At 25.5% G+C, this 17,924-nt stretch overlaps 1 protein-coding gene across 2 annotated transcripts; it reads left to right on the top strand.

Annotated features, from left to right (window-relative positions):
* Positions 1 to 28: 28 nt before the first annotated feature.
* LOC126898506 (ankyrin repeat domain-containing protein 50-like) lies at positions 29 to 15,203 on the top strand. 2 transcript variants are annotated; one of them, XM_050672585.1, is made up of 17 exons: positions 29 to 142; positions 2,422 to 3,197; positions 4,078 to 4,341; positions 4,409 to 4,689; positions 4,761 to 5,001; positions 5,065 to 5,316; positions 5,378 to 5,467; positions 5,535 to 5,941; positions 6,007 to 6,233; positions 8,727 to 8,973; positions 9,062 to 9,245; positions 12,482 to 12,698; positions 13,015 to 13,185; positions 13,248 to 13,492; positions 13,560 to 13,716; positions 13,792 to 13,882; positions 14,682 to 15,203. In XM_050672585.1, exons 2-17 carry the CDS (start codon positions 2,526 to 2,528, stop codon positions 14,860 to 14,862), a joined length of 3,927 nt encoding a protein of 1,308 aa, XP_050528542.1. In that variant the 5' UTR covers positions 29 to 142; positions 2,422 to 2,525; the 3' UTR covers positions 14,863 to 15,203. The 2 variants fall into 2 exon arrangements, with proteins under 2 accessions (XP_050528542.1, XP_050528543.1); XM_050672586.1 differs by having other exon boundaries at positions 13,266 to 13,492.
* Positions 15,204 to 17,924: the final 2,721 nt, after the last annotated feature.

The following is a 17,924-nucleotide window of genomic DNA, read 5'->3' on the forward strand; positions in this document are numbered from 1 at the left end:
AGTTTTATATTGATAACTAAATTCAGACCAATATTATTCTAGTTCACACCTAAAATATGACAAACAAATTAAAACCATTATATTAAACTATGATACCGATTATCTTATATTCAAATCTATTTAAAAAATTATATTGCCAAAGGTAAGTTATTTTTCAAATATTATTAATGCTTCCATTTTAATTTATTTAAAAAAAAATGAAATAAATATCAGATAAATAATAAAAATTAATCATTTGTGGCTAATATTATTTAAAATTAAAATTATTAAAAATATTATTAGTTTAAAACTTAAAAATATTTAACTTATAACTCTAAAAAAAAAATTACTAAAATTTTTGCTCTTTATTTTTTTTTAGTATAAAAGTATAGGTTTTACTTTATTTTTTTATGTCAATTTTATATTAATATATATGAAATTAAATTCATAAATACCATCTTCATGTCTCCATTATTCAAAATGTATAAGTAACTATAATAAATATCCTTGTGTTTATTTCCTTAATTTATGTTTTTATTCTTCACTCAAACTTTCCCTACTTCTTATTACACTTATACAATTCTATTATTTTTGCAATTACTTATATTAAAATATAACTGCTTGAATATTTTATAAATTGAGGAGTAAAATGGAATTAATAGAATAAATGACATTGACACATAGTCTATATCTTTAATACTATTGTTATCTATTTTTATTAATTCATAACTTAAATTTGGATAGATTTTAATTTAATTTCATTTGCTCGTTTTTTTTCTTAATATTGTATGTGTTTAATTAGAAGTATAAATTTTTTTTTTTTAAATCAGAATCATAATATTTCAAATTAATTTTCTATATACTTATGTTATATGATATGTGTCTTGTTTAAAAATTACTAAACAAAATTTATAGTTTTTATGGTCACATTTTCAATTTTTTTAATTAACTTGAATTTATTTTTATTTACACAACCACTTACATTGTTATATGCTTGTTATTATTGAGATACATGTATTAAAACAAATATAATATAGTAATCATAAAAAATTACATTGATAACACTTTTCCATCCAGGAAGTTGTGGAACGTGTTTATCTATATGATGACAAAATCCCTAGTAATTTATTTTTTGTGATTTTATGTTCTATAATGAATTATAACAAAAAATTATTTTGCAGTTAAATTATTTGATAACTAATTTATAAAAATTCAGAATTTTTTATCCTACAATTTTTAGTATCTTATAATATTAAAATTGTTTGTTTATTTTTTATTTTTTACTTAATTATTTTATATTTTGTGCTCTATTTATCATTTTTTTTTTAATTAGCCTCAATTTTATGGTTTTTAACACGCTTTTATTAGCTTCACCTGTATGTTTGTTTGTAACTCTCCTTTGGACTAAGAACAAGTCGCTTATTACTGTTAGTGTATCCCATTACTTTAAATGCGTTTGTTGGCCAAGCAGGCTAAAACGTGGGTGCTGAATTCACCGGTTATGGGTTCTAATCCCGTTCACGGCCATAAATAAATATTTGTTTTTTTCAGTAATTTTTGGAATTGGAGCCTTAAATCGAACTGGGTTTTCGTTAATCCTCCTATTTACAATGTTGTTTAAACAAAAACATACATACGTACTGTAGCTATTTATATAAAAAAAATGTAGTTTAAAAAAATTAAAAAACTTGATTTCACAGCATATGAAACTAATTTACATAATTGATTATATAAAAAATAAAGTTTAAAAAACACGCTTTTAAGACACATTGGACAATAAAGTTAAAAATAATATTTAAAATAAACTTAAAACAATAATGAACTAAATATATTAGTATTGTTTTAAAAAATTATTTTTAACTTTTTAGTTCAATGTGCTTTAAAAGCATGTTTTTTTAGTTTTTTTGAACTATAATTTTTATATAATGAATTATGTAAATATGTACTAATTATTTTCTATGGGTTGGATTTGAAAATATTCTCTACAACTCTCAAACAATTCAATTTGGTCTTAATTTATTATGAATGCATTCTAAGGACAATCATAAAAACTATTGAATATAGTCATTATATTTGTGTATATATTTTTTATTTATTTATAACTTTTTTGTTTATAAACATATGTTAAGATTTATATGTGATACATATTTGAACACATTTAAAAACAAATTTCTTTATTACCTTGTTAAATAAGTTTAAACAACTGTAATAGTTAAAATATTTTTGTTTAAACTCTACTATTAGTAAATGTAATATTGGTGTTGCACCTTTTCTTTATTACATATTTGATCATTTTGATCATTTTAATAAAATAATTTCATTTGACATTTTTTTGTTTTACTTGATTTTTAATTTTTTAAATAAAAAGTTATTTTAAAAAATGACTTAGCTCTTTTCATATTGTTTTTATATAAATACTTATATATTTATTTCTGATTTCAGGTTATGTAGATTACTTACATATCTAAGCTAACAAGCTCCTTGAAACTGAATTAAATTTATAAAAAGAAAACACAATTATGTAATTATTAATTGAATAATACAAAATGACATCCTGTGATTTAGCCCATAAACGATTTTACTGCAGAGAATGGGTGTTTCAAAAATTATTGCATTGTTTTGATCAGAGAAATACTTGGAAAACATGTGGTGCACTTTTAGTTGGAGGTGCTGGTTGTGGAAAGACAGCAATATGCTGTGAAATAGTTTGGCCTTCCAGTCGACAACAAAAGACTTTAAATAAAAGACTTTTAGCTTATCATTTTTGTCAAGCTCAAGATGTAAACACATTATCTGTAACACACTTTATTCAAAGCTTAGTATCTCAACTTTCAAATTCATTGCCTAAATCTTATAAAGAAAGACTAAAAAATGATCTAATCATACAAGAAGCATTATTACCCATCAACATGGTAAAAGATGCTGATGACACATTTAAAAAAGCCATAATTTTTCCTTTACTTGAACTTGAGTTACCAAAACACACAATGTTTCTATTAATTGATTCAATAGATGAGGGGTTGTGCATGAATGAAAGATCTGATTTACAGTTAAAAAGTAGTATTAGTAATACTATAACAGAACTCTTAGCATCACATCATCATTTATTTCCTCAATGGTTGATGCTCATTTGTACTACACGCCGACAAAATAAAAATATTTCCCGTATGTTTTCGGGTTTTCGAAAAATTAGTATTGATGATCTACGTAAATCACAAGTATGTTGAATTAATTTTTTTCGCTTTTTAAAGTTCCTTAAGAGTCATAGTGATCTCTCCATAGGAGGAGGTTTCTTAACCATTAATACTAACTTTATTAAGAAAATTCCATTACTATATTATGCTTACTACAGTACTAAGGAAATTAATAAAAATGTTTTGTTTATTCAACTTTATTTTATTTTTTCAAGTATTTATTTTTTTGAGATGATCTTAATTGGTTTTAATTAAAATAACTTACTAATGTTAACATCTAAAATTACATAAAATGCATAGTTAAGATATACAAAATGTTAAAGGGAATCTTTCAAAGAAAGGTGTCTGAATTTATATACTTCTATAATTTACATTTATCAATGTATATTTACAATTAGTCATATGGTTTTAGTCCGTTTCAATCTCCTGACATCTTGAGAATGATCAATGAGTTGAACTGCAGCTTTGTTGATATGAGTTTTCAAACAATTTTCATGTGCCTTTGCATACCGTTTAATTTCTTCTCTGACGGTTGATATCATCATATCCTTGTGAATATGGTCATTTGTTTTTTACATGTACACATTGGTAATAGTAATATTTTGCATAGTTTGAATTTTATCAATCCAAAACTTGCTAGCACCGCTTCATAATTGTATACTATAGGTCCATATTGGTTTAAAAATAGCTACATAAAGTTATCTTGTATTTCTATTGATAGTTGTAATCTCCAATCAATTAACCAATACATATTATTTCTTTTTTGTTTTATTTCCATCATGTGCATACTCCAGTTTAGTTTGAGTTTAAATGTATGCCCAGATTATCGAGTTTTAGTCAACTTAAATATAAAAAATATGATTAAAATATAGCTTTTAATTTATATCATATAAATTATTCATAGGTTGTTGCAGATGTACAACAATACATCTTAAGCCGTTTAGAATCAGAAGAATCATTAAGACAACATATGAGTAGAGATACAGCAGATATGTTAAATCAATTGCATATCAAAAGTAATGGATGTTTTCTATACTTGGAAAAAGTTTTAGATGGTATTTCTGACGGATGTGTTGTATTAAGAGAAATCAAAGATATTCCTGGTACACTTAATGGGTTGTATTTATGGTTTTGCCAAAGACTTTTAAATTCAAAACATTTTTCAAAAGTATATGAGAAATTATTTTTATATTGTTTATATATAATTTATTAACATTGTAAAATATTTTTTTAAGGTTCGCCCTCTTTTAAATGTGGTTTTATCATCTCAAAAACCCATGTCAGAAGAAGAATTGGGTAGTGTTATGTATTCAGTTTATCGCTCTATGTCTGTTGAAGAATTTCGAAAACGTTTTAATTTATTAAGAAGAATTTTTTCAATATCAAGAGAATCAAAATTTATTCAGTTTCATCATAGTTTTGGTGAATGGTTTTTAGATGTTAAACATTGTACTAGAAGATTTTTATGTTCTGCTAATGAAGGTCATGCTATGATAGCTATTCACAATACAATAAGGTATGGTTATTACCATTTTTATTATTAAAACATTTTATTTAAGATTCATTGTTAATTTGTTACTTTTTTAGTAATAAATCACCATTAAAGTATGAAGATATTCATATTTTAGCATATCATTTATCTAGAATAAACCCATTATCTGCTTGGGCAAATTTTTCCGATCCAAATCTACTTCCATTATTATGGTTAATTGATAGTGGAGCTCAAATCTCAGATAGTCTAACAGTTCCATGTTATGATATAAAGTCTGTTAATTTTCTACAAGAAGCTCATAATTTAGTATCGAAGAATGAATTAAAACCTCTCCTAGTAAACATGAATTTATTTATTAAATCTATTTGAGAAATTATTACTTAATTATTTATATTTTAGCATGATAATATTGATGAAAAAACATTATCTACAGAAGAACCTAGTATACTTGTTAGTGATAAAATATCTAATTTTAATGAAATAGATGCTAATGGAAGAAATATGTTACATTTACTTGCAATGGATGGAAATTCAAGTGTTCTTTTGAAACTTTTAAATAAACATTCTAATGTTGATTTAGAAGTTTGTGATAATAATGGACAAACACCATTAAATATAGCTGCACGCCAAGGGTATCTGGATATAGTAGAGGTAAATTTATTTCAAAAGTTTTTAGAGTCTTATACTAAATTAAAATAAAATTATTTTTTAGCTTCTTTTAGAACACAAATGCAAAGTTGATCATACAGATTTTGAAGGATGGACAGCATTAAGAGCAGCTGCTTGGGGAGGTCATTCTCAGGTAATTAATTGTTTTAGTAGTTAACATTTTTTCTTTTTAATAACTTCTACTTGTATTATTTTCTAAGGTCCTTGAAATATTGTTAAAACATGGAGCAAATGTTGAATGTTATGACAGTGAAGGACGTGGTGCACTACGAGCTGCTGCTTGGGGTGGACATGATGATATTGTTGCAAAATTACTTGAAGCTGGTGCAAATCCTAACACAAAAGATGGTGATGGTAGAACTCCATTAATTGCAGCTGCATATATGGGTCATGCACATATTGTAACTAGACTATTAGATAATGGAGCAAATATTAATCATCAAGATAATGATGGTCGGACTGCTTTAAGTGTTGCTGCTCTATGTGCACCTACAAATGAAGGTTATGCAAAAGTTGTAACCATATTATTGGATTCAGGAGCATTTGTTGATCATGAAGATAAAGATGGAATGACACCATTACTTGTAGCAGCATTTGAAGGGCATAAGTTAGTTAATATATTTCTATTGTATTCATGATTATGTGATAGCATATTTAGATCTTAATTTTCAGAGATGTATGTGAAATATTATTAGAATCTGAAGCTGATGTCGACCATTGTGACAAGCTAGGGAGAACTCCCTTGTGGGCTGCAGCATCAATGGGTCACCCTGATTGTGTCTCATTGTTATTATTTTGGGGATGTTATGTTGATAGTATTGACAATGAAGGACGTACAGTTCTAAGCGTTTCTGCAGCTCAGGGAAATAATATTGTTGTATCTCAATTATTGGACAGAGGTATTACAGAAGACAGTTATTTTTAGATGGAAACAGTGTTTAAGTGGTCTAAAATTAAAAAAGTGTTCTAAGAAAATAAGTGGTCAATAACATTTTTTGAATCAATATTACAGATGTTATTTATACTTAATATTATATTATATTATACTTAATAGAAAAGGGTGGAAGGTCTGATATTTTAATCACTAGACATTTCTGAACCATTTTTTTTCTCCAGATTGATGTAAAAATACCTGATTTTAAATAATGGTCCAAAAGTAGTTATCTATAAATTATTTTCATAGTTAGATCATTTTTTTAACACGCTTTTATTAGTTTCACGTGTATGTTTGTTGTTGTTTGTTGTTTGTTGTTTGTTTGTAAGTTTGTAACTCTCCAAACGCCACGCGTTATCGCATATTCCGTTGTCTAGACTAGACTGTTATACGCATTCACCCCTCCCCACGCCTCGCTCACAATACGACGGTACACTATTCCTATAAAAATTTATTTTTAGTTATCGTACCCGTACACGCGTGCTTGTCATCAATATTATATATATGTAAACAAATTTTTATTTTGACTGACCAATAACGCCCGCGTCTAATGCGCCTTACGTATATATATATATATTCCTACCGCCGTTTATACCTCGGGTATAACGTTAGTCCGACCCGCCCGGCCATAAAACACAGCTATACTTAGTGCATGATACTTTTACGTAGTTAAGTCGCATTATTTGTATAAATATATATATTCTAATTACTATTAAAATTAATATATTAACACGATTTATTCTAATTAAGAGATATAAAGTATTCATTCCGATTACGAGGGATGATTTCCGTATCGTCATTTTTCGTCACTACCTCCACGTTCCGGGAGTGAGTAATTTACGCGCCTGCTGCTTTCCTTGGATGTGGTAGCCGTTTCTCAGACTCCCTCCCCAGAATCGAACCCTGATTTCCCGTTACCCGTAACAACCATGATATTGATAGTAACTACTATCATAACATGAAACTAAAAAGTAAAAAATAAATATAGTTTAAAAAACTAAAAAAACACGCTTTTAAAGTACATCGAACTAAAAAGTTAAAAATAATTTTTAAAATAATTATGAACAAAAAATACTAGTATTATTGTGATAAAAGCGTCGGGCGCTCAATATACGAAAAATATGGCACAAAGCACCCACGCTTTTATCACAATAATACTAGTATTTTTTGTTCATAATTATTTTAAAAATTATTTTTAACTTTTTAGTTCGATGTACTTTAAAAGCGTGTTTTTTTAGTTTTTTAAACTATATTTATTTTTTTACTTTTAAGCCAGTTAAACACGTGTTTATAAATTAAAAATTATAAGTTGATACAATTTTAATGGGAAAGAAAAGAGGGGATAGAATTATTTTTTTCTTGTTATTAAAATTGTATAAGGTATTAATAAAGCTATTAGGTAAAACCATGCTTTACAGTGTTTTATTAATTCATAGTACTATAAATTTCCCTAATGTGATTTTNACAGTGTTTTATTAATTCATAGTACTATAAATTTCCCTAATGTGATTTTTCATTTAAATGGGGATTTTTTTTCATTGTATTTACATTATCTCAATACTCATTTTTTGTAAAAATAAACTTTTCAACATAAATTGTACTTATATAAATGCTGCAACTTTCATTTTTAAATTTGTACCCAATTATTTTATTTTAATGTAGCTAGAATTTTTTTTTTTTATTCTGTTTTTATATTTCATTTGAGAATTTACCTGAAAAATTATAAAGATATAACATACAGATTGTATGACCTAAGAAATATTTATTCATATATAGATATAACTACCATTAAAGTAGTTATTTTGATTTAAATAAACAATTAGTGGTATTTGGATGATTATTATTATTATATTTATGTTTAACATCGTATCTTAAAAGCTATGCTCTTAAAGAATACAAAAATTCTACAAGCCTATGAAATCAAAACCTCGTAACTATATATATTGAGACAGCATGTACTTAGCAGAGCTGTCAATTCATTTTTTTTATATATATATATATATCAGTGAGATATTCAATCTAGTCATATTGACTAAGATTTTAATGAAAATAATTAGTAATTTTAGGAAATTTATTCTACCTAAAAGTTTAATTTATTAAAATCATGATTCTTCGAGAAGTTTGTTTTTTAAGTTTCACAGCCTTTTATTTTCTCATAAAATCTAGGAGTGCATTAGTGTGAATCTTACATAATTCTCTATTTTTCCTTATTTTTCCTTATATTTCCTTTATATTAATTATTATTTGTCTTAGTCTATGCTCTTTTATAATCAATAGGTAAATAGTAATAAGTCCAGTCAAGTAATATATTAGTGGATAGATAGATGATTATACATGCTGTTCAGTAAGTAAGGAAACAGGTCAGTTGTTACAAATAACAAGAACAATAAAAACCTTTTTCTTATTTACTGAACATTCTATGTATTGGATAACCTTAATCATGCTATTTCTTTATCAGGGCTGGATGAACAACATAGAGACAATTCTGGTTGGACTCCATTACACTATGCTGCTTTTGAAGGTCATCAAGTAGTTTGTAAAACATTATTGGAAAGTGGAGCTAAAATTGATCAAACAGACAATGATGGAAAAACGCCATTAATGTTAGCATCAGAAGAAGGACATTCATTACTCGTGAATGAGTTTTTAAAAGTCTATGGAGCTCCACCAGAGCAAAAAGCTCATGATGGAAGAACTGCAATCAGGTAACTTTGTAGTGTCACTATACTTACTCAAAATAATAATCAAACAATTAAGTTTATTAAAATGTCTTCAAATATGTTAACAAATCAGATTGGCTGCATTAGAAGGTCATATTGAAGTAGTTAGAAATCTTTTAGAATATGGTGCTGATGTAAATAAAAAAGATGCTGACGGGCGAAGTACTTTATATGTTCTTGCTTTAGAAAATCATTTAGTGATGGCTAAATTTTTTATTAATCCTGGCAGAGCAGACATAGAAAGCACAGATTCTGAGGTATGCTTATGTATAAATTATTTAATATATGACCTAATGTTAATATCTTTCCTTATACTTTAAAAATTATTAATTAATCAATTTTATTTACTATTCTAAAGTTGAAAATTGTGCATCATGAGTATTTTGTTATTTTTAACCATTTTTAAATAGTTTTTTGTAATCCTAACTGTACCACAATTACTAGAAACTAGGGTTTCCATTCTTTTATGTAGGTTGTCCAACAAATAAGATACAAAGTTATTTTTTGTATAAACAATAGGCCAAAAATATTGGCCAGTAATTTCTAGAATTGATAATATATATAACAAAGAACACATTCTATGCATCATGACTTATAATTAAGTGTTCCATCTGTTATATAACTATAAACATTGAAAATCAATATTTAAATTGCACAAAAAAATTTGCCCCGTAAATTTTTTTAATTTTCAAAATATTTCTCCAACTGAAATTCATAGAAAATTAACTAAACTTTATGGCCTGTACATAATGTCTTTAAAAAGTGTATTGGTTTGGTGTATAAAATTTAATTTGTGTCTAAAAAGTATTGAAAATGAGGTAAGAAGTGGTTGACAAATAAGCACTTCCATATCACCAAAACTATTGAGGCGATTGAATAATTGTTATGATTGGATAGACAACTCAAAATTAAAAAATGGACTACACAACTTGATCTTCCAAAGACTGATAGATCTGTGATAAGATAGATCTTTCCAACTGTATATGAAATAGTCCATGAGAAATTAAATTTTCATTAGTTTTGTGTACGTTGGATTCCAAAAATGCTTACACCAGAACACAAGACTAAATACTTGCGAATATCCCTTAAAAATTTGAAACGTGCTTGTTTGATGAAAAATTTCTTTAGCACCTCATTACAGGAGATAAGACATGGGTTTATTAATCTACTCCTTAGAACAATCAAGACTCAATGACCCGGAAGTATCCCAATTCTCCAGAATTAAAAAAATTCAAACAGGTAATTTTCACAAAAAAAAGTGATGGCTACTGTTTTTAGGGATGAATGGGGAATTTTACTTATTTACTTTTATCAAAAAATGAAACAGTAAATGCTGACCAATTTTAATTTAAAAAAAATTTATAGAAAATATTTGTTACAAGAGAAGATAGCAATTATGTTAAGGAAATCTAAAACTCCTCATGATAATGCAACCCTACATTCAGCAGGAAAAATCAATGCTGGCTGAAAAAATACATGTAGGAAGTATTGCAACATCCACCATATAATCCTAATCTGGCACCTACAGATTTTTTTTTGTTCGGTCCATTAAAAAAACATGTAAGAGGAACTCATTTCAAAATGAAGTCATAAACGCAGTTACTGAGCACTTCAATCAAAAATGTGCTACATATTTCTGAAATGGCATTTTCAAGATACTTCATCATTAGGAAAAATGCATCAATGACTATGTAGAAAAATAGTAAAATATATCTTATTTATCATATTGAAAGTTTTAAAGTAATAAATTAATTTTTCATTATTCAGTATATTTTTGTGCCTTATTAATGGATCTTATTACTGGACAACCTACTTATTATGAACTCTTTCAATCAACACTTCCTAAATAATGTAATCAACTTTTTAATAAAAATCTGATCATTAAAAATTTTTATTTTTATTGATTTGAAATCATTTTAAAATTTGTGGTTGTTTTCTTTTAAATGCTATTATTGGAATTCTACTTCTTTCTTGGCTAATCTGACCATCTGAATAAATGGATTAAATTGCATGGTATTGTGTCTAATGTTATTACTTCCTCCTGTGGTGTCCCTCTAAGAACTATTCTCTATCTTTTTTTATTTTTTATTCTTATCAATATTGCTAGTAGTGTACTACAACGTACTTAAAACCTTATTTTCATTAAAGACATTAAAAAATTTAAGACAAAAAACTATTCTCATGATATTTCCATTCTACTAAGTGATTTAAACCTTTAAGTATTCTTGAATACTCTTGATCTTTTCTTAAATGTTTCCTATTTTTTACTTGCTAATTTTTCTTATTATAAATAAGTGGCCTTTTATTTATTTCAATAAATAAATCTATGAAGTATCTCGGATTTATATTTTTGCCTACTCTGAGTTATTATATCAAAAAAATTTGTTTTGTAAGTTATTTAAAATTCTTGGATTTATTTAAGAATATGTTTTGAATTGATACTTGAATAAGTTATAAAACTACTATAGTTCATTCTGATGTAAAGTTTAATTTTGTGGCATAGGTTCCTCATAAGATTTCTTATTATCAAGCAATTGAATATATATTCAATGTCAATTTCTTTATTGTTTCTTACAAGTGTGATGGTGTCACGTTACCAATATTGTGAGAATTATTTTAATAAAATACAGACAGCACATCCGCTGCCTGAGACTGATGAATTAACAAATAATATTTATTGCCAATTTAGCAATAGATCTAATTATTATAAAAACCCAAAAGACCTGACCATCGTGTTCAGTCGACTCCAGTGCCTTGTGTCATTCATCAGTCTCAGTACTCGGTTGTCGCTGTCCGGCTTACTGCTTAAAGTCTTTATTTATTCCTTTTTAAAATCTATCAACTCTCTTCCACAACATTTCAGAGTACTTGTGTCTTGCACTTCGTCTGCACCTCGTACTTTATTATACTCCTTATCTGGTACGCCCAGTATTAGTGTCTTGCACTTCGTCTGCACCTCATACCTAGGTGTTACCCTTATTCCCTTCCTATAACAACAGCCTTTCGACACCCACAGCTAACCCGGAGTGTCAGCCGAGCACGGTAACTGCTGTACGACAACGCGCACGTGAATACCTAGACAGCAGGCACCACATCCTCATATTCATCTTCGCATCACAATTACTTTTACACTTGTTGAATTTTCTTTTATTGTGTTACGACACAAGCTAAATATTCCCATGATAATATTTTATTTCCATAGCCTAGAATATTAATAGTCTCATTAACAGTAAAATAAATTCTAACAACACTTATCTTTCAAATTTATTAGATAGTAAAATTTACTTGACAATTTTATTTTCATCAATCATTTTAAAGATTTTCCTCAGCAAACCAAAAATAATTTTTCATTTTAAATTTCATCTATCAAATTACTTATTTTTATAGGAACTCAATAAAATTAAATTTTCATATAACTGTCCACTTACTATTAATACATGCCTATAACATTAATAAACAACTATGTACTATAGTTAATATTTCAATTATTTAGGGTCGAACTGCTCTACATGTAAGTTGTTGGCAAGGACATTTTGAAATGGTTTCATTATTGCTAACTTTTGGAAAAGCTAATTTAAATGCAACGGATAATGAAAAAAGAACACCTTTACATTTAGCTGCATGGCAAGGGCATTCAAATATTGTTAGATTGTTACTTGAACAAGGAGCTAGTATAGATCACGCTTGTAATCAAGGAGCAACTGCATTAGGTGTGTACATTTTTGTTTAATCTTAAATAAGATTCTTTATTTGTTCAATTTTACAAAAACTAATTTTGAATTAAAGTTATAAGTTGAGTAACTACTACTGTGTATAATTTAAAAATTATGTAAAGACTCTTTTTTAATAAAAGTAAGTGTCCTACTCTTAAAAATATTGAAATGGTAGTTCCCATCCCAAAAAATGTCTTCTGGATCTGTTCTTACCCCTCATAAAGAAATAATACATTTTAAAAAAATGGAAGTTAGAATTTTAAAACTTAGGCACAATCCTATTAATGGTTTTTAATTGTTTTTGTACTATTAGGTATAGCATCTCAAGAAGGAAATGAAACGTGTGTTCGTTTGTTATTAATGCAAGGTGCAAATCCATTAATTGCAGACCACTGTGGACGAAATGCTATCAAGATAGCTGCTAAAAGTGGTCATGTTAATATTGTTAAATTACTAGAACAATTTTACCCTGTTATAAATGAAAGTATGTTTTTAAATTAAAATTGTTTTTATTAGAATTTAGCTATATTGTTTAATGAAAATTAGATAATGGATTTAATACAGCTAATACATCTTGTGAGTCTGCATCAACAACAGAAACTAAACCATCCTCTGCTATATTAGTCAACCCATTATTGACATGTACTACTACTGTTCCTTTGTGTGAATTATCACCTGTAGAATCACCTGATTCGACAGCTAAAAGAACTTCATTTGTATCAAATTATAGCAAGTCTAGTTCTAATTTAACAGGGAGTACAAAAAGTTCCCACCAAGATCTTCCAGTTCAAGTAAATAAATCAAAAGGTGTGAAGTATTTTTGAATGTTTAATTTGAACCTTGAATACTTTTTCATAGTTGACTCCATTAACATTTACCCAAAAACTACAACAGTGTAGTCGAGGAATTAAATCAAGGCCAACATCTAAAGTGTTAAGTCCATTGCAAAGTCCAATATATGCCACCCCTCCACACAGTCCAAGCACAGAAGAAGCTTCAGCTCCAAATCTTCAGGGTAATAATTTGTATTATACATTATATTCTTTTTCATTGTGCTATGGTTTTAAATTCTTTGAATTCACTTTTATAGTATTAACTGATGATCATTTCTCAAGAGATACTCATATGCGAATAATTTTGGGAAACAATGCAGCATCAAAAAAAAATACATCCAATTCAAAGTATGAATAATTTATATAATTTAACAATAGAGTGATAGATTTATCATTAACAACTAAATTTTTTTTAAATAAGAGTGATTTTCAGATTTTTTAAAAATGTATTTCTTCATTTATTTATTAAATAATTTTAAGTCCATCCCTTTATACCATAAAAAGCTATCAACCTCACTCTTTTTGGATGGAAATGTTTATTATTTTATTAAAAAAAAATGTATTAATGTTTATTTTGTAATTTAAATTATTTGAATTTTAACTAAAATTTACTTTCTTGTAACACTTTCAAATTTAATTATCAAAATACCTAATTGTTCAACAATATATTATGGTTTTTGCCAATTGTAGCTTTATAATTAAAATTATATATTAAAAATATTCATTTTAATTTTGAATAATATTAGCCAATAGTAATCAATTATTATTATAGAACTGTAGCTATATCAGCTATAAGATAAGTTAGTCATCATATCTTACAAACACTATGAACAATTTATGCCAAAATAATACATAGCTTAATATATTAAATGTGCAGTGTAACTCTTCATTAACATTAACCAATTTTGATATTTGATTGCTACTTTTTAATTTTGATATGCACATTGGTATCAATAATAACTTTATTAATTTAATTTTAATATTTAATATTAATTGGTTACTATTATATATAATAAATTTTATTATATAAAAGCTATTATATTATAATTATAGTTAAGTCCTTAACCTACATAAATTTATTTTCAAAAAATTGATGTACTATAATTAAATTTTTAAACCTTAATATTTTTTATTATATGTATATTAGTAATCAAAATATTAAAAATTCTGGAAGTAATAAGCCAAAAAGAAATGGTATTGTAACCAATCCAGCATTAAGAATAATGCCAGCCATTCGAAGTGGTCTAGAATTAGCTGCTGGCCGAAGAAATAAAACTCCTCATTTACCTACTGATAGTTTTAAATGGCGAAAAGAAACACCATTGTAAATATATTTTTGTTCCAAAGTGAGTTATTAATAGTTTGATGTTTATTTTTATACTATTTAAAATTATATTTAATAAAATCCAAAAAATAGTATTGATGTTTATATTGCCAAACTCACCATAATATCTATGGAGTGTTTATTTCAATTAAACATTTTTGTTAGTACTATGTATTACACAGAATGTAGGAAAAGGCTGAGCTATTTATTAATTTTGTTTTTTTTTAAAACAAATGTTAGTTTTGCTAAATTTTTTTCATTATTTTAAATTTGAGTTAATTTAATTCAGATTAATTCTACTTAAAAATGTTAATTATTTTTGTGTTGAGTATCATAATCTAAGATTTATTTTGATTCTTATGTTTAATATTCTTTGTAAATATTTAACTATTTTTTTAGTTAAATTAAAACATTTAATAAAATTTTAATACTTCTTTTTATAATTATTGTTTTTAAACTGAATAAAATATATAATTATTTGTGTAGTAAAATGATATTCAACAATGATTGTAATAATTGTTAAATTATTGTTAATACTTATTAACAATATTGAAGAAATTTAAGTAGACTTGTATGTTCCTCTTGGATTTATTTTTAATTTTACCTATTTTTATTTGTAACTTCATATCAAGTCAACATAAAGATATTGTTAATATTAAGAACTAAAACTATTTTATTTGCTTTTAAGTATTAGTAAAAAATTGTAAGTGTTTATATTATAACAAATTGGCTTCAGCATATAACTAAAACAGTTTTGATAAATAATTTCTTTTAATATGGCATTAATTTTTAATTACAAAAAAATAATTTTACTGGTTTTTAATCAAATTATTTTTATTTTTTATTTAAAAGAAATGATTTATGAACTGCTGCAACTGTTACAGATATGAATAAGTCAATACATACAAATCTGTACTTATTAGTTATTAAATATTTAAAAAAAAACTGTTAATTTTTTACTTTTAAAATATCTATATAATTATAAAAAATCTAAGTTTTGAATATTATTTTGGATCCTTACTCTGTACATTTCTATTTAGTTTAACTAACAGAACTATTTTTTAATGATGGTTTTATCATTTTAACATAAAAATATTTTTTCTTAAATACTTTTATAAATAATTGATGAAAAATACAAATATTTAAAGGGTGAATATTATTTTTTATACATTTTACTATACAAAATATAATTTATGTCATAAAATAGTTTTAAAGAAATAGTATTTTATAATATTCAATTTATTTTAAAATAATAATTAATTATTAAATATTTTTATATTATTACTGAAAAATTAATTTTATTTCATTTTTATAGTACTTTATTAAATTTAGTCTATAAAAAAATTACATCTGTATAAAATATATTATATACTCTTGGCAAAATGGTTTGTGACATTATTGTTATATATACTTTAGTTCTAATAATGTTCTACTGTACAAAATATAAGAATAATTTTTCATTTGATTATTTGAGTTAATTATCCTTTCAGTTTTTATTTTTATATTTTAACAAAATATACTATCTTGTATCACATTAATTTTAACATTAAGTTAAACTATTCTAGTCTTTGTATTTTATATAATTTAATAATTCATTTAAACGATTTTTCATGTTCATGCTATAATTTTTCTATATTTCATTTTTTTTTTTTTTTAACACAATAAAGTAAATTTTCCATTTTATGATTTTTTATACAACTACTTTTAAGTTTCTAGTCAACTAGTTTTTTAAATATATTTCAAGACCATTCTGTTTTTATTGAAATTAGATTATTAAAACTGTACTGCTTAGTTGTATTAAACATTTTGTACTTTTGTATGAACCAATGTATTAATTTGGAGTTCTAAAACATGAAGTCCAATCAGTAGATTATTAGACTTGTATAGGTATTAAAATGTTTATATTACTAATTAATGAAATATATATATTTTGAAAATAAAGTGATAACATTTTTTTTAGAAATTATATTAGTACGTAATTAATTTATCAAAAGTAGTTAAAGAAGTTATTCTTGTCAATTCCTCTGAATCAGTGTAAAGTTATTTCATACTTTATTAAAATTTGTCATTTTAAACTCTTAATGCTTGAGATAATAAACAAATTATTAACTTTGTTATCAGAAAACTTTAGTAAACTACTGCTACACTAAATATTTAGAAAATCGTAAGTGAAGTATTTATTAAGATACTTTTAATTCAAAATTAGAAGAATAATCAAGTGTGACCAATTTTGTACTTAAAAAATGTCGTTTGCTCTCTTCTGAATACACTCCTTATAAAAAAATTTTTTTTTTATTGTAGATTGAACAAAATTAGGAGTGCATGCAGCTAACATGTGTAAGCTGTAATCTGTCCCTGAATAAGGTATCACTGCCCTAGTTTATAAGCAGAGATGTAAATAAATTTTACATTTTGTTAAGTTAATTTGAACACATCCATCAATCGGTACAAATTTTTATTGATTTGAAAATTTAGTAATGTATATTTTTTCAATATTTTGTTTTAGGAAAATTTAGAGGGGTTAATTCCTCCTAAAACAAAAATTATTTCTGAGTTGCTAGATAATTCTACAAAAAAGTTACACAAACTTGGGATCTTTTAAAGTGACTTAAACAAAATTTATAAACGCATATAATTCAAAGCCATGCTTATAAATATATTTTTATATTTATTAATTCCACCTTTTCATAAGTGCATTATAATTAATTACTTTTATCTAATTATTAAAAATATGCTGTTTATAACTTTATAAAACATTGTTATTCTTTATATATAACATTGTAATACTCAAGGCTCCAAGTCGTTATTTAAAGTTAAAATTGAATTTTATTTTTAAGATATATTTATGTTCGTCTACAGGCTTTCGGTTGGCTTGACTGACTAAGGGAATGAATAACAGAAAGTCCTATAACTTTATTAATTATAGAAACCAAAAAAAAAAAGAGGATTTGTCTATAGCAACAATATTAATATATAATTAATAATCAAGTTGTTTGGGCGTCCGCACTTACATTACTAATAAACAACTAAATATTACAATGAAATAAAATGAATACAGGTATAAGA

The sequence above is a fragment of the Daktulosphaira vitifoliae genome, unplaced genomic scaffold (genome assembly GCF_025091365.1).
Source record: "Daktulosphaira vitifoliae isolate Bord-2020 unplaced genomic scaffold, ASM2509136v1 Scaffold_2, whole genome shotgun sequence".
Taxonomy (NCBI): domain Eukaryota; kingdom Metazoa; phylum Arthropoda; class Insecta; order Hemiptera; family Phylloxeridae; genus Daktulosphaira; species Daktulosphaira vitifoliae.